Here is a 17,768-nt window from a genome sequence, read left to right as displayed (position 1 = left end):
TCCAATATATCCGTAATACATTTATCACACTTTGAGACTCTTCCCCATTTTAAAAATGACAAAATAGAGGCAGGGAGAGGTTCAATAACTTGCCCAGTTGTGACAAACCAAAGACTGAACCCAGGTCTCTCAAGTCCCAGCCCAGGCATCAGTGTAAATAGGGTGGGGCGAGTGGAGTCTCCATCCAGATTACAACCTGGAAAAGGGCTCGGAGCTCCAGCGGTGATGGAGAGGAATGAAGGGTAGATACCAGGGATTAATGCCACTTCCTGGTTCGGGATAGACCCAAATTGTAACATCCTAAAGATTTTTAGAAATAATTTTTAATGTTATTATTATTACTTATAATAGTGGGAGTATGTCCTTTGATACCAGATAGACTGGATTTGAATCCCAACTCTGCCATTGAGGGCTGAGCAACCTTGGGCATGTGACTTAATCTTTCTGTACCTGTTTCCAACACATATAAAATTGTGGATGACAGTAGTCCCTCCCTTGTGGGGTGTTTGTGAAGATTAAATGAGTTTATACATGTAAAGATCTTAGAACCATGCTTGGCACATGGTATGAAATCAATATATGTTAGCTACCTTTATAAATAATATTCATATTATCATAAAAACAATGCATGTTTACTACTCCTTGAAAATAAGGAACATCCCTCTCCTAGCAAAAACACACTCACTAACAATCCCATCACACAGACACACTGGTTGTTAACACCTTGCTGTGTTCACTTTCTTTGGGTATGTGTATGTAAACCACATGTATGATCATAATGTATGTACCGTTTTGTAAACTTTGACACTGTTGTAAACAGCTTTCTTCATCAATACATATACTTCTACGATATCTTTTTTTAAAAAAATGGCTTCCAGGTCTTCTATGATGTGGGTTTTTTTATAGCCTTTTTTTTTTTTTTTTTTTTTGAGACAGAGTCTCACTTTTGTTGCCCAGGCTAGAGTGAGTGCCGTGGCGTCAGCCTAGCTCACAGCAACCTCAAACTCCTGTGCTCAAGCGATCCTCCTGCCTCAGCCTCCCAAGTAGCTGGGACTACAGGCATGCGCCACCATGCCCGGCTAATTTTTTGTATATATACTTTTAGTTGGTCAATTAATTTCTTTCTATTTTTAGTAGAGACGGGGTCTCGCTCAGGCTGGTTTCGAACTCCTGACCTCGAGCAATCCGCCCGCCTCGGCCTCCCAGAGTGCTAGGATTACAGGCGTGAGCCACCGCGCCCAGCCTTTATAAAAGCCTTTTAATTTTGATTTCTTCCCTGAAAAGAATAACCTAGCAAAGTTGTGAGTAGAAGGTGATATCGCATCAAATTTATTCTTTATGTGATCAAATTACAGTATTTCATTTCCCCTTATTTGGTCCCAGAAAGTGGAGTTGGGGTGTGTGTGCTTCCAGCGTTTATCTCCTCAGACACTTATGTGGCTGCTCATGCAACCCAGCAGAGTGTCTCCAAGAGAAGTGGACTAAAACGTTTGTCTGTTATTTGTAAATGACATACAAGGGTTTACCATGCTGCTTAAGGCCATTATCATTGTCATTATCCTTGTTACATTTAAAAAATATCTTTCCAAGTACAAAAATATTCAGGCACTGTGAAGTTCCTGCAGCAGAACAGACTCCAGAAAGGACCCGCAAGGGGCAGAGCATTTGCTAACGGCTCACGGACACTGCCGGGCACACGACAGGTACCCACAGGTGTTAGTTCCCATTTTTCCTGCTGTCACTGAAGGGACCAGATAGTTGCAAAGCTCGGGGCATCCCGTACCTGTTGTACATCTTCAGCAGGATCAGAACCACGACGAAGATGATGATGACGACCACCACGACGGCAGCAACGATGGCTCCAGAACCTACGCAGAGAGGAGCAGAGATGGAGAAGGTGCAAATCGAAATGCAGACTGCGAGAGGGCTGCTGCTGTGGCTGCTGTCGGGACACCTGACAACCCCACTGGGTCAAGGGAAGGAGGAGAGGCCGGGCGTGGTGGCTCACACCTATAATCCTAGCACTCTGGGAGGCCAAGGCTGGCGGATTGCTCGAGGTCAGGAGTTCGAAACCAGCCTGAGCGAGACCCCGTCTCTACTATAAATATAAAGAAATTAATTGACCAACTAAAAATATATATACAAAAAATTAGCCGGGCACAGTGGCACATGCCTGTATTCCCTGCTACTTGGGAGGCTGAGGCAGCAGGATTGCTTGAGCCCAGGAGTTTGAGGTTGCTGTGAGCTAGGCTGACGCCATGGCACTCACTCTCCTGGGCAACAACAAAGTGAGACTCTGTCTCAAAACAAAAACATAATGTTGAGCAAAAAATGTCAGATACAAAAGAGTACACATGGTACTTTTTCCATTTATATAAAGTTTAAAACCACGTAGAACTAATCTATGGTGATAAAAGTCAGACGAGTTGGTTCCTGGAGTGGGTGGAGGACAGAGGTTGGAAGAGAACCCGGGACCTCTGGGGTCATGCTGGTGGTCTGCTTTTTGATATGGGGGCTGGTTGCACCGGTATGTTCACTTTATAAAAGTTTACCCAGCTGTGCACTTATGATTTGTGCACTTTGAGAAGATAAGTAATGCTTTTATGAAAGGTTTACTGAAAAAACAAACCATGTGCAAATATTCATAGGAAAAAAGATTGGAAGATAAAAAAGGAGAAGGCAGGGAATCCATCACAAAGCAGCTTGGTTTTTTTCCTTGGGGAATCTAGTTCAGGATTTTAACCTCAGCTGGATGATTCCCTGTTGTGGGGAGCCGTCCTGTGCATTGTAAGACATTTAGCCTCATTCCAGTTGCAATCCCCCTGTGCCCCCACCCCAGTTGTGACAACCTAAATACCTCCAGACATTGCCAAATGATCCCTGGTGGTAGGGTTGCCAGTTAAAATACAGGATACCCACTTAGATCAGAATCTCCAACAAATAATGAATACTTTTTCAGTATGTCTCAAATATTGCATACTTAACACTAAAAATTATCCATTGTTTATCTTAAATTCAAATTTAATTGCATGTCCTTTATTTTTATTTGCTAAATCTAGTAACTCTGTCTAGAAGGGCAAAATTGCCTAGTTGAGAACTACTACTTTGAGTTGAATAAAAACAGAACTATTCTCATCTTGTTGACAGTGATTCCCTTTCCCCTGCATTTCCCCTCAAATCTGTTTTGAGACATACCTCAGCAGGCCCCTGGAGGTCTGCCCACCCAGCAAGGAGCAGGGTATCCCCTGGGACCCTGTCCTGAGAGCGACCCTTCTGAGTCCCCACACAAGAGATGCACCCTGACATTAATTCAGCCACCTGCCAGCACCACGGCTCTGAGGTGTTTGTCATGGTGGGAAACCCTCTGTGTGCACAGGGGGTCTGGCCCCCACACAGAGGTACCTATGTTACCAACTGAAATGGCTGAAATGGACCGAAACTTCTCATACAATCAGTTGGTTCTCTGAAGAGCTAACCTCCAATTTTTCCTTCTGGAGACTTCTTGTTCCTGGCAAATGTCTCCCCATGACAAACTCTTCCCACCTACATTCATATACTTCTTCATAAATTGATGTTTTTGCCTTGCAAAAATAGTAGGAAAGTAGCTACATTTTTATTTTATTTTATTGTTTTAGAGACAGGGTCTCACTCTGTCACTCCGGCTGGAATGCAGTGGAGTGATCATAGCTCACTGTAACCTCAAATTCTTGGGCTTGAGAGAGCCTCCCATCTCAGTTTTCTTTTTTTTATTTATTTATTTATTTTTGAGACAGAGTCTTACTTTCTTGCCTAGGCTAGAGTGAGTGCCGTGGCATCAGCCTAGCTCGCAGCAACCTCAAACTCCTGGGCTCAAGCAATCCTCCTGCCTCAGCCTCCCGAGTAGCTGGGACTACAGGCATGCGCCACCTTGCCCGGCTGATTTTTATATTATATATATTAGTTGGCCAATTAATTTCTTTCTATTTTTATGGTAGAGACGGGGTCTCACTCAGGCTGGTTTTGAACTCCTGACCTTGAGCAATCCGCCCACCTCGGCCTCCCAGAGTGCTAGGATTACAGGCGTGAGCCACCGCGCCCGGCCTTCATCTCAGTTTTCTGAGTAGCTGGGACTACAGGTGCACACCACAATGCCTGCTTAATTTTGTTTTTGTTGAGACCAGCTAATTTTGTTTGTTTTTGCTATATTGCCAAGGGCTGGTTTCAAATTCCTGGCCTCAAGCTATCCTCCCCCTTCAGCTTCCCAAAGTGCTGGGATTACAGGTGTGAGCCACCACACTTGGCCTGAAAACAACTACATTTTAAGGTGACCATTCGGCCAGGCGCGGTGGCTCACGCCTGTAATCCTAGCACTCTGGGAGGCCGAGGTGGGCGGATCGCTCCAGGTCAGGAGTTCGAAACCAGCCTGAGCAAGAGCAAGACCCTGTCTCTACTATAAATAGAAAGAAATTAATTGGCCAACGAATATATATAGCAAAAATTAGCCGGGCATGGTGGCGCATGCCTGTAGTCCCAGCTATTCGGGAGGCTGAGGCAGCAGGATCGCTTGAGCCCAGGAATCTGAGGTTGCTGTGAGCGAGGCTGATGCCACGGCACTCACTCTCGCCTGGGCAACAAAGGGAGACTCTGTCTAAAAAAAAAAAAAAAAAAAAAAAAATAGGTGATCCATTTAGAGATACCTTACAAGAGGTTCAAATTTCCATTGCCCTCTAGACCACAAGACTCCCTAATGAAAATAACAGTAGTAGTAGTAATTAATAATAATATGCATTAGATACTTAGTATGCACCAGAGGCTATTCTAAGCTCACCATATGGATTATCCCTTATAGTCCTCACGACTACCTATAGTAGTAGCTTCATTAATATCCCTACCCTACAGAAAAGGAAAGAGGCACCCAGCAGAGAAGTCATGTGTCCAGGGTCACCCAGTTGGCAAGTGGTAGAACTTGGCCTGAGACCCAGGCACTCTGTCTCCAGAGCCCACACTCTTGACCTCTGCACCAGGAGCTGACCGTGACACTTGTCCTGCCACCCCTCCCCCGGCCTCCAAGCCAAGGTGACCTTACTCTTATACAGAAAGTCTTCGCCCCTGGTGGTCATGTTCAGTGAGAAGAAGGTGGTGTCCCCCAAAGGGGTGGCCGTAGTCATCTTGATCCTAGTGAGAACAAAGAAGAAATTTTGTTTAAAAACAGAGTGAGCCTTATTATTTATTCCTGCACAGTGCCGCTTTCGGTCTTCATCTGGATGGCTGTAGAATATTCAAGCATGCAGTTTCCTCGGCAGCCAGTACATATGAGGCCCATTACTAGAGACTATGGGCGACTTAAAAATAATACCTGACATTTGTAAGGAACTTTGTTTTTCAAAGCAGTTTACATTCACTCAACAATATTTATTCAAGTGCCTCTGTGTTTCGCATGAAATGTCTAAATCAATCTCCCACAAGGCTGATGAGGGTGGTTATTGTTGCCATTTTACTGATGAAACTGATGGCCCCAAAGCTACGAGGAATCCCAAGAAGAATAGCTAGAAGAATTTAACCCAGGTGTCTACCTCCCGTTCTAGTGGCCTCTGTCCACCCCGAAACAATGCCTGAAATGGTGTTTCTGCCTGCAAAAGTTGTATCCATCTAATGAAACAAACAAAAAAAAGATGAAAAAATTAGCTATGATTATTAAGCAGTTGGTGACATGCACCACTGGGCTGCGAAGAACCATTTTGTGGAAGAGATGCATTGGAATAGGCCTGGAAGGATGGGCACGGTTTGGGGGTGAGAGCAGTGGGCACAGAGGCCAGGGGGCACAGAGCCCTCAAGGGGATGGGAGAGAATGCAAGTTGAGCAGCCACCGCATGCTGGGAGCCTTCACATACCTCATCATCTTGGTTAATCCTTTCTGTCCCCGGGAAGCAGTTACTTTGCATGTCTTGCTGCTGAGCACGCCGCGCTCAGCGGCTGAGTGACCAACGCCATAGAGCCAGGTAGAGCTAGAGCCTGGGCCCAAGCACACTCTGTGAGTGTACAACATGTCCTTTCCCCCAATACACTAGGAATCAAAACCCACACCCTATGCTGTTACACTTGAGGGGCGAGCCAGGAGGTGCATGGTTACTGTGGCGTCATGCCAGCAGAAAGAGGTGTCGAGATCCTCCACCAGGAATCATACTGTAAGCACAATGATATTATAAGTGATGGATCAAGAAAAGCAGGGAGACAAACCAGGTTCTGCCTTATTATTTCAGAGTGGCACTTTGACAAGTTGGAGACCCAGGAAGGATCTGCATCGAGAGAATGATCAAGGCCTATCTGTAACCCTAAGAAGCCACAAGTCCTCCACGCAGCTGAGGACTCTACTGGAGAAGAGAGAGTGCATACATTTAAAAAATATTTATGCATACATTTATTTTTTTAAGTAAGAAATACGTGTTATGAATACGAATACAGTAGGAATCTGTGTACCTACCAGTCAGATGCAACAAATGTTTATAGTCATATGTCCTTCAGCTCTTTTTTTTGGAGACAGAGTCTCGCTTTGTTGCCCAGGCTAGAGTGAGTGCCGTGGCGTCAGCCTAGCTCACAGCAACCTCAAACTCCTGGGCTCAAGCGATCCTACTGCCTCAGCCTCCTGAGTAGCTGGGACTACAGGCATGCGCCACCATGCCCGGATAATTTTTTCTATATATATTAGTTGGCCAATTAATTTCTTTCTATTTATAGTAGAGACAGGGTCTGGCTCTTGCTCAGGCTGGTTTCAAACTCCTGACCTTGAGCAATCCGCCCGCCTTGGCCTCCCAGAGTGCTAGGATTATAGGCGTGAGCCACCGCGCCCGGCCCTTCAGCTCTTTTTATATAAAAAAAAAAATTTGGATACAGTGTCAGTCCTTGTTGTGTTCTGCCTCAATCCCATTCCTCCCTCCCCCAAAGTAACCACTACCTTGACCGTTAGTGTGTATTCTCATCTAAGTTTTAAAATGTTTACTACATATGTATATGTCCATAGGCACTGCGTGTATTGTGGTTCTTCATATCTATTAAGCAAACATCAATCTAGCACCTGTGCAGCGACGCTGTGCTACATGCCGGGACTACACAGGTGAAATGGAGGGGACAGACTGCTGGCCCTGGGAAGCTCACATTCCAGTGAGGGTGACAGATTATAGATTTGATCACGTCATTCTTGCAACCAAAACACAGTCACCTCCCCCTGCCCACGCTCGTATCTGGTAGTGAAAGCACTTCCCTGGCTGTTCCCACCGTGTCTCCAGCCTCTCATCTGCTCACGCCAAACTCGGCCAAACTGCTGTGACTGCTGTGACGCTGCACCCTCCCCCATCATACCTGGTCCTGCTGTGCCTGGGTTGGCTCTTCCCAGTCCCCACAGTTGGCCTTTCCAGAGAGGCCCTGTCTATGAGCTGCAGCTGCCCTGCTCTCCCAGCTCTGATGGAAACAGGGCTCAGCACCCCACTTGAGACATCCGCTGGGGTCAGGCCATCTGCTCCCAGGCTGGGGTCTCTGGTAGCTGTGGCCTTCCCTGGGGTCTCACAGCCTCGGAATGGCCCTCTGTGGCCTGGCCCCATCCATCCATAGCAGGGGCTCTGCCTTCACCTTCTCTGGTCTCCTTTGAGTCCGGGGCCCTGCCTAACTCTCCCCAGCTCATGTCTGTCCCTCTCCCAAAGACCAGATCCTTAGGACTTCCGTGACTCAGGCTCCTGCCGGGAACCCTGTGTGGCTTTGCCTGACTTCCTGGCACCTGCGGATCTGTCTCCCTGCCTGGGCTTCCTGCCTCCTGAGCCCCTGAAACAGTCCCAGGCCAGCCACGCTGCACTGCTCTCCCCCAAAATGAACACACCCTCTAAGACTCAGCCCAGTCACCACCTCCGGAAGACTCCCCCGCCCCCAGACGGAATTAGCAACTCTGTTCTCTACCCTCCCCCAGCAGGGTCCCCAAAGACACCCCAGCACAGCAGGTGTGTCTGCTGCTTGGTCTGGCAGTTAATGCTGCAGGTTCATTGTCAGGTCCTTGGGGGCAGAGGTCTTATTCTTCTTCGTAGCCTTCTACCTCCCCCAGGTAAAGTGTCGGGGCCTTCACACCTTTGCCAGCAGAAAGACTGGAGCAAGTAGTCGCATCCCTCCCTCTTCATTTGCTCATCTGTGAAATGAGTAGCTTTTCTCCAAGGGAGCTGAGGGTGAGAGGCAAGGTGTGGAAAGTGCCTTCAAGTGCTCCATAAATGGTAGCTCTAAATATTATAGTGAGGATTAGTAAATATTTGCTGAACTAAATTACACACTGGGGGATATAGAGCTCAAAACAAGGAAAAATTCTTTCTTTAGAAATAAATATGTTCAAATATAAGAATGTGGAATGAAAGTCTTCCCCACCCCCACACTCCCCACCTCTGCTCTCAAGGAGAGACCGCCCCCTACAGACCACTGTCCGTCCCAGCACAGGGACCCCACATGAGCAGTGCCTTGGCGTGCATGTGCCCGAACCTTCGCTCCTGTCCCCACCAATATCAAGCTAAGGAGACTTGCCCGTGAGGCTTTCTTACAATTCTTTTTAAAAATAGAAAAGAGATACAAATAAGTGGCCACTGATCAAGGGTCACTTAGTGAGAGAGACAGTGGCACAATGACTGGATAACCCCAACCCTACCCATGGACACATTTGCCATTAAAGCAGCATGCACAAAAATGACAGAGGCCACCACCTGAGTGACTGCCATGTGCCAAGACCTTGGGTCAGTTATTTTCTATCCACGCCCTAATTTAATCAGCAAAATGCCATGTAAGACAGGTTTTCCTTTCCCCATGTTTCAAATGAGGACCCCAAGACTTGGCAACATAAAGCTAACTCTCTGTGCTCACGTAGCCCGGAAGCTGCAGAGCTGGTGTTTGAACCAGGCCTTGCAAGGTGCAAAGCCTGTATGTCCCACTGCACCGCCCTGCCCCGATACGCACCCTGGGGTCCAAGACAGTCACTGCAAGAATATGCATGCACACGTGCCCACACACACACACACACATACTGACCAGTGATGCCGCCACCTAAGGCCACCAGGTCACAGGCTCCTCCGCAGGTGGAGCCCCTCTGCACCTGTTCAGAGGTGATCTCCTGGGTACCGAGTTCCAGGTGCAGACTGCCTTGTGGATGGGCCCAGTCACTCTTCTTTCTGAAAGAACAGTGAGTAATCTCCGAACTCTCAATTACATCTCTGTTCCCGTTACATCAGAGAAGGTGGGAGGGAGGGTGGTGGAACATCGGTGGCCAAGGATGTGGGTGTTTTCATCTGTGGAGCCCTAGCAATCGTTGTTAACCAAGTGAGGTCCAGTAGGAGATTTTAGTACCCAATATGCCTATGACCAGGCCCCCTGGCCATGGAAAATATGGACAATATAGGGAGGGTGAGGCCGGTTTTCACTGTCAGAGGTTAACTTAATAATAATAATAATAATAATAAAAAATTATGTGTCAGGCACTGTACTTGGTGCTTTACATTCGAGATCTCATTTAATCCTTATATCTCTCCAGTAAGGAAGGCACAATCCCTGTGTCAATTCTACAGATGAGGAAACTGAGGCTCAAAGCAGAGAAGAAACCAACCTAAATTCACAAGGCTAATATGAAGGCCATGCTAGGATTCAAGCCAGGGCCTGCCCAACTTCACAGCCCCTATTCCAAAACCCTCACTCACCAGATTGCCTCCCAGTGAACGCACAATGTACAGGTGGCCCAGCATTGGGGGCCCAGATCAAAGCGGGGCTTTGATGAGAAAACCCACTGGGGCTGGGGGTTCAGCAGACAGAGCCAGGGCACTTGCCCTGAGCCCGAACCCTAACTTCTACCTGACTAGTCCCTGCGCTTTGCCACACACTGAACCTCTGTCTGCAGCCAAGCCTCAGTCACATTTATAGAATTTACAAAGAATTGTTGTTCCCTCACGTTATTTGCGATGGCCCTGTGTGGGAAGTCAGTTTGGGAAAAGACAGGGGGTAGTGACACACCCTCTCTGACTAGCTCTTGGTCAAGTGTAAGAGCTGAGTCTGAAAGATAAATGCGGCCCGACCACCACCTGTGCAAAATATCTCCTCTACTGCTCTGCCCCAGTGCTGCCCCCTTTCCTTCTGCGTTCCAAGTTCCTCCCTGGATGAGACAACAAAGACATGACCAGCCCTGGCAGACCCCTCCTCAAAGGACCAACTGTCATGCAGAGTAGGTAACCCACAAAAGCCCTCGACCCACCAAAACATTGGGAATGATGTCTCCCAATCACCTGACAGATGGGAGATGCAGCATGACTTGATCTCCTCCACAGACAAGCACCTCACTACTCCCAAGCAGCCCCTTGAGTTACTGCGATGTTGTTTTGTTTTTGTTTTTGGTGACCCGAGTCTCACTCTGTTGCCTGGGCTACAGTGAGTGCTGTGGCATCAGCCTAGCTCACAGCAACCTCAAACTCCTGGGCTTAGGCAATCCTCCTGCCTCAGCCTCCCGAGTAGCTGGGACTACAGGCATGCGCCACCAGGCCCTGTTAATTTTTTCTCTATATATTAGTCGGCCAATTAATTTCTTTCTATTTTTAGTAGAGATGGGGTGTCGCTCTTGCTCAGGCTGGTTTCGAACTCCTGACCTTTGAGCAATCCTCCTGCCTCGGCCTCCCAGAGTGCTAGGATTATAGGCGTGAGCCACCGTGCTTGGCCAAGATGGTTTTTGTTTGTTTGTTTTTTTGGCTTTTTTTAGACAGAGTCTCGCTTTGTTGCCCAGGCTAGAGTGAGTGCCATGGCATCAGCCTAGCTCACAGCAACCTCAAACTCCTGGGCTCAAGCAATCCTCCTGCCTCAGCCTCCTGAGTAGCTGGGACTACAGGCATGTGCCACCATGCCCAGCTAATTTTTTTTCTATATATATATTTGTTGGCCAATTAATTTCTTTCTATTTATAGTAGAGATGGGGTCTTGCTCTTGCTCAGGCTGGTTTCGAACTCCTGACTTCAAGCAATCTGCCCGCCTTGGCCTCCCAGAGTGCTAGGATTACAGGCATGAGCCACTGCGCCCGGCCTGGGATGTTTTAATTATCAGAAAATTGACCTTCTTGTTGGTGCCTTGTAACTATTACTCATTGGTCCTAATTCCCTTCCCATAAAGGTAAATCTGCTACTTTTCTGCATGACAACCTGTCAGCATTAAAGGCACGTTCATGTGTGAAAGATTAAACTCAACTTCAGGGAAGGAACAGTTAGGGCAGCTGGGATCAGTGCATCTATTTTACCTCCCACCGATAGGGGGCGACAGCAGTTGGCTGTAGGTTGGTAAATGGTGGAATCCAACCTGTTTCCAAACAGAGGAGCTTTCTGACCTTGAAAAGAGCAATTGTATGTTCTCTGACAATTTACTTCTCCAGGGTAAATATCCTTAGCCCCTTCAAACAAGCTTTAGGGTGACGGTGTCCCTCCTGGGTCTCTCCTCTGTGTCATTGTTTGCCTTTAAGAACAGAACCCAAAACTGGACAGGTGACTCCAGAGGAGCCTGAAATGTTCAGAATGACAGCTTTCTTGATACGGATCAGGAGGAGGCTGAATTCTACTACTTACTCGCTGCGTGGCCTTGGCCAATTTTCTTCACCGCCTGGCTTTCTGATCTGTAAAATAGGAATTGTAATAGTCACAACTCCATAGGGTGGTTGTGAGCATTAAGTGAGATGGAATTAAATGCAATGCATTCAGCACAGTGGCTCTGCACAAAATCTACTGATACGACAATGGATGAATGCAAACAAATAGCTCATTAGCCTCACAGGCAGCCAAGCACATGGCTTATACACACCCTAGTGATAGACACCCCGCCTTCAGACTTACTCTTATGCTTGTTTATGGTCAATCAAAGCCCTAGGACCAGCAAGTGAGGGGTTTTATAAACTGCAAAGTACTATGGAAATCTAACGCAGCAGGGGCAGCACTAAGTGGTGACAATGTTATGATGAGCTGCTGGCCAGTAACGACGTCATTCTGCTCTTGTGCAAATGACTTTTGAAATTAAGCACAGGACTTTGCATTGATCCCGGTTAGCCTTGACCTCGTTAATTTTTTGACTTCAGGAGAGAAATTTCAGCTCCTCTGGGTGGCTGTTGAGAACTCTTGACAGTGTTGTGACGGCACATGTCCAGGAGCTCGTGACCCAGCAAGGCCTTTGGGGTCAGGCAGACCTGCCTTTGAACTTCAACTTCACCTCTGAGTGGCCTGACAGCTTGAGCCACTTCTGGAGGCCTCAGTGTTTTCATTCATAGAACAGGGCTAACACCCCCGTCTCGTGGGGTTGTGGGAGTCAATGAGACACCATAATTGCCCTGCGGAGCCCTGGTGTGTGGCGGGTGATCAGTTCCTGCTCATTTCTAGCCCCTCCTCTCCTCCCCCTCTGTCTCCAGCCTGTGTTCTCCCTGCTCTTCCTGGAGCTCCGGTTCCCTGTCCTCCGTCTGGTCAAGCGCTGGCCGCACTTGGTTAAACTCAGGTATGAACAGGGAGGTCAGGGAGCCAGACCGTGAAGCACAGTGTCACCAGGGCATCTGAACAGGAGTCACCAGGATCTCTGGAGGGTCTGACCTTCCTCTTCATCTCCATGGAGAGCAGAGACAGAGGCAACAGCGAGACCCCCGCAAGGAGGCACACAGTCCCGATGGGACTGCGGGGCACAGGGGCTGCTGGCTGGGCGGAGGAGCGAGCTACAGATTCACAACGTGGGGTGGGAATCAGAAGACCAGGATTCCCTTTGCCACTCACTTGCCACACAACCTCAGAAAGTCCCCTCCCCTCCCTGGACCTTGGCTTCCCTCTCTGTAAAATGGCCCAGTTTGGAGATCATCTCTAAGAGCCTTTCCAGCCTGTGGTTCTATTACAGGGAACAGCTGTTCATAGCTTAACTCAAGAACCAGCGTCTTCCAGAAGCTTGTCCCTCCTTGCAGGTACTAACTCGGGGGGTGGTGGGAGAGAGAAGTCAGCGTGAGCCACAGTGCCTGTGGCTTTGGAAGTCTGGGCTGTAGGCCCCCCACATCTGTGAAGTCTTATTAACCCCCTCTGTCAAGTGATGGCTCGGATGTCCCTTGTTTCTCTGATTTTTTGCAGCCCACATTGTAAGGAAAGGGGACTCAAAGAGCTTCCAACACAAGACCTGTAAACAAAACAAGCTCCATGTACTAAGAGTTACAGATAGAAACCCCAGATGAAAGTGGTCACAAGGCAGATGTTGCTGGTGCCAAAAGGGCGGCACAGGCAGTGCCAGGAGCCAGTGGGAGGAAGAGACCCGTGGGTGTCATGGTTGAGACTGACCGAGAGCTGGAATGTGACTCGTGGCTTCCACTGGCCCCTCAGCCTTTGGGCCCAAGCCAAGGTCCAGCTCTTGAGAGTCCTCAAACTACATATGAGCCCCCACATAAATCTCCAGCGTGCCACAGTCCCAGGGACTTGGGGAGGGACGCGCAGGGTTAAAGAGTTTACGCCCCTCAGTGAATATGTCGGAGGATAATAATTCCCCCCTGCCATGAGCCAGGAAGGGAAGGGGGCTAACCTCTAAGACAGGGGTCCTCAAACTTTTTAAACAGGGGGCCAGTTCACTGTCCCTCAGACCGTTGGAGGGCCGGACTATAGTTTTAAAAAAACTATGAACAGGCCGGGCGCGGTGGCTCACGCCTGTAATCCTAGCTCTCTGGGAGGCCGAGGCGGGCGGATTGCTCAAGGTCAGGAGTTCAAAACCAGCCTGAGCAAGAGCGAGACCCCGTCTCTACTATAAATAGAAAGAAACTAATTGGCCAACTGATATATATATAAAAAATTAGCCGGGCATGGTGGCGCATGCCTGTAGTCCCAGCTACTCAGGAGGCTGAGACAGAAGGATCGCTCGAGCCCAGGAGTTTGAGGTTGCTGTGACCTAGGCTGACGCCACGGCACTCACACTAGCCTGGGCAACAAAGCGAGACTCTGTCTCAAAAAAAAAAAACAAAAAACAAAAAAACTATGAACAATTTCTATGCACACTGCCCATATCTTACTTTGAAGTGAAAAAACAAACGGGCAAAAACACGCACCTGTGGCCCGCCGGCTGTAGGACGCCTGCTCTAAGGAGACGCTGCTGAGTGCCAGGCACCGTGCTTTCACACGTTTGCTCACTTAATCAATACAAACAGGCAAGTCGTTTCGTCTCCATTCTGCTGATAGGAAATGGAGGCTCAGAGAGGTTAAGTGACTTGCCCCGAATCTCACGGGAAGTGGAGGAGCTGAGTCTCAAACTTGGGTCTTTTACCTCCAAATTGCCGATGGCTGCCCAGGAGGTGAGCAATAGTCCTGGGGACACTCCCAGGGTCAGAGGCCCTGCTGAGGAAGGACTCTGCTCCCTGTTCTTTCTACCTGTTGATATTTTGGCTCAGGAGGTACAACCAGGCCTCAAGAAGGTCTGGACAAGAAGGAAAAGGTCCAGTCTGTTGTTACATTTGAGGATAGACCACCAATAATGATGATGATGATGGCAATGACCACAAACTCAATAGCTACCATTTATCAAGTGCTTACCGTGTGCCAGTTACCATGCTAAGTACGTTATAAGTATTTTCTCACATATACTATCCCTATTTCACAGATGAAGTAACTGAGGCTCAGAGAGGTTAGGTAAGTTGCCAAGGTGTCAGTGCTAATATATGGCAAAGCAAGGATAGAATAGTTTCCTATTGCTGCTGTACCACATTTCTGCAAATTTAGTGGCTTTACAATAACATACATTCATTTTTTTTTTTTTTTATAGTTCTAGCAGCCAGAAGTCTAAAGTTGGTGTTAGTGGGCTACAGTCAAAGTGCTGGCCATGCTGGGTGCCTTCGGGAGGCTCTGGGGAGAATTCGTTTCCTTGCTTTTTCCAGAGTCTGCAGACTGCCTGCATTCCCGGCTCGTCTTCCTCCACCATCAGATCAGCAGTGCGGCATCTTCTCTCTCTCCGATCTCCGCCTCCATCTTCACACCCTCCTCTCTCTCTGACTCTCCTGCCTCCCTCTCCTAAGGACCTTTATGATGACACTGGCCCACAGGGTAATCCAGGACAATCTCCCCACCTCAAGATCCTGAACTCAATCCCTTCTGCAAAGTTCTTTTGCCACGTAGACCAACATATTCCCAGGTTCCGGGGATTAGCATGTGGACATCTTGGGGAAGCCATGAGTTAGCTTCCTACATAGGATTTGGAATCTTAACCTGTCTGATCCCAAGGTTTGTGCTCTGGATCTGCTCCTGCCTCCCCTACACTGTCTAAACACAGACACACACCAGAGACCAGGCACCGTGGGGACCTCAGTGGGTCAGTTATGTCCCGGGGGTGGCAGGAACCAGCACCACATTGGGAGGGAGTACGTGGCAGGGCTGTGAGAGAGGGGCAGGGAAAGAGTCCTGGAGCCACTGGGTTGGCTGGGACAGGGACACAGGGAGGGGGCTCAGGAGGCAACTGGGCAGGCCTGACCTCTTCCCTGCTGGGCAAGCTGCTTTCGTGTAAGTTCTAGCACCTGCCTCCAACTCAAGTTCAAATGCAACTACAGCTTGTCCTGTCCTGAAGGACCACCCCAGCCCAGCCCCCGCCAGCCAGAATTCTGTCCCATCTTGTGGGAGTTATTTGCCCAGTTAACTCACAACCATTCTCAATTTTTCCTTTCCAAATCTCCTCCCTGCCAAGGGCTTAGAAGGTCTTTAGTCTTCTAAAGACTTCAGTCTTGTAAAGGTCTGCTCCCTGGCCAGTTCTGACTTGCAAGGATGTCTTTTTCACTGCCTGGCCCCTCCACAAGCCCCATAAATCCCTTCATAGACTACAGAAGCCACACTGAGCTGGTTAGCTGGGCTCTCTTCCCCCAGAGAGGTAGAACCTTTGAGATTCGGCTCTGGCCTGCAGAGCAAGAGCCTGCCTGTTAGCCAGATCCCCGGCAGTTCATATGCGCGTTTGTCTCGCAGGCACAGCTCTGGAGTCCTCGCCTGTGGAAGGCTGAAAATGGGTCTGAGAGGAGGGCTAAACCCCGCACTGTGGGCTCACCCGCGCGTTACCCCCAGGCTTAGTGCCTGGCTGAACCCAGATCCCAGAGCAGATCCTGACTGATGTTATGGAGTCCGCCAGGGAAATGACCACGTTCCGCCCAATCGGCCTATGAGAAGTCGCTAGTTGACAAGCTCTGTCCCCACCCCGAGAGTTTCCAATGAGCCCCCCACTTCCCCACCATGGGCTTTTTAGTGCCTTACTCTTACATAGGGACAGATAGCCAAGGATCACCAACAGACCCTTGGAAGGAGAAAAGCCTCAAACATGACGAACACGCAGCAGAAAAACCAAATGAACAGATGGAGGCATTTAAAGCAAACAGAGACACTACTACAGAGAGCAGAATAAAACTTAAGTATCTTCCCAGAGCTAAGAAATTGCATCTATAAAACTAAGCACAGGATGCCATAAGAAAGCATAAGGACATCTGGGAGCATGAGAGGCTTCAAAAACACCCACCCTGCCCCATGCACCTTTTCCCAGGAAGTCCTGGAAGATGTGCCTGCTGACGTGGGGGAGGGGGTGGCCCCGCAGGAGGAGGGTGGGGGAGGGGGCAGGGGCTCCAGCTGGAAGGATCCAGGGGGTGCCCAGGGTGGCGTTGCACATGGCACAGTCTGGGGGTGACCAGTCGGACTGGGGGCTGAGGGGCAGGGGGATTCTGCCAGCCAAGAAGAAAAACGAAATCAGTGGATTTTCTCTCACCCTTTCCCTCCACCCCACCTCCACCTCCCAGCCCCGCTCAGCACCTCCCACACCCTCGGTGGTGGCCCTAGGAAGCAGCTCCTTGTCATCCCAGGATTCTGTGGAACCCAGTTTGAAAACTACTGAGTCTACTGCCCTCCCCACTATGAATGGGGAACTGAGGGCCCATGAGGCCCCCCTGGGGTATGCAGAGAAAGGGAAGTTCATTGGCAGTTTATTGGGTACATTTTCAAGAGCTCCTTTCTGATTTGTTCAAAATGAGATCTGTAGCAGCAACAGCGAGAACCAAACCACCCCCAAAGGAACCATGGCTGGGAAGCGACACGGGAGACCCCACTGGGCCCACGTATGTCCCCCTTAGCGTCTTTCCAACCCCACCCACCCACTGTTGTAGCTGCATTAAGTTTCTCAAAAGTATGAACTGAGGTTTCTGAGTCACTTCTAATTGCCACCTATTAGCATCAAGAATATGCATAATATATGTTAACTGAGGTTTGCACACTATGGACAAGGCAACTGAAAACTTCTGAGGAAAAATTTGGGGTGGGAGAATGGGGGGGAGGGGCGGGGGGGAATGCAAATGCAAATAGTACCAGCAATCTCCTTGGACCAGCTGCGCTGACTCCAAGGAGTCCATTAAAAACATTGCTCCATTAAAAACAAAATGTTTAAGAACCAAGGCCAGTGCCTTCCTACACATTCCAAAAATCTGAGTTTTTCCCCAATAAACCTTTCAGTGGTCTTGCTTTGATTCTCTGCCTCTTCTTCCACCTTTTCCAAGGGCCTGGCTAACCTCAAAGTGTTTGTCATTAACAAGTTAAGTCATTCTCTGCCTCTTCCTCTGCCTTTTCCAAGGGCCTGGCTAACCTCAAAGTGTTTGTCATAAACGAGTTAACTCCAGAGTTAACTCTCGGGAGTATGTGTGTTTTAACACAGAATTCTAGGAAACCTAGCGCTCTGTAATCTTAACGTGTGACAGTCCTTGAGCCTCCAGCTCCTGGTCTGTGGCCTCACCTACCTAA

At 48.8% G+C, this 17,768-nt stretch overlaps 1 protein-coding gene across 4 annotated transcripts in view; it reads right to left on the bottom strand.

Moving 5' to 3' along the window:
- Nucleotides 1-17,768, bottom strand: part of NCMAP (non-compact myelin associated protein) — a 38,109-nt gene that overhangs the window by 3,863 nt on the left and 16,478 nt on the right. Inside the window, exons 2-5 of one of the 4 annotated variants that reach the window (XM_075995208.1) lie at nucleotides 11,586-11,632; nucleotides 9,028-9,167; nucleotides 5,066-5,154; nucleotides 1,784-1,868 (exon numbers count right to left, since the gene is read on the bottom strand). In XM_075995208.1, coding sequence (XP_075851323.1) covers nucleotides 1,784-1,868; nucleotides 5,066-5,147 — 167 coding nt within the window. In that variant the 5' untranslated portion in view covers nucleotides 5,148-5,154; nucleotides 9,028-9,167; nucleotides 11,586-11,632. The remainder of the gene's footprint in view (nucleotides 1-1,783; nucleotides 1,869-5,065; nucleotides 5,155-9,027; nucleotides 9,168-11,585; nucleotides 11,633-17,768) is intronic. The other 3 variants (XM_075995221.1, XM_075995213.1, XM_075995217.1) reach the window with 3 other exon arrangements.

This window comes from Microcebus murinus, chromosome 2 (assembly GCF_040939455.1).
Source record: "Microcebus murinus isolate Inina chromosome 2, M.murinus_Inina_mat1.0, whole genome shotgun sequence".
NCBI lineage: Eukaryota > Metazoa > Chordata > Mammalia > Primates > Cheirogaleidae > Microcebus > Microcebus murinus.
The sequence above is the reverse complement of the archived record's forward strand: the minus strand, read 5'-3'. Positions and strand labels throughout refer to the sequence as shown.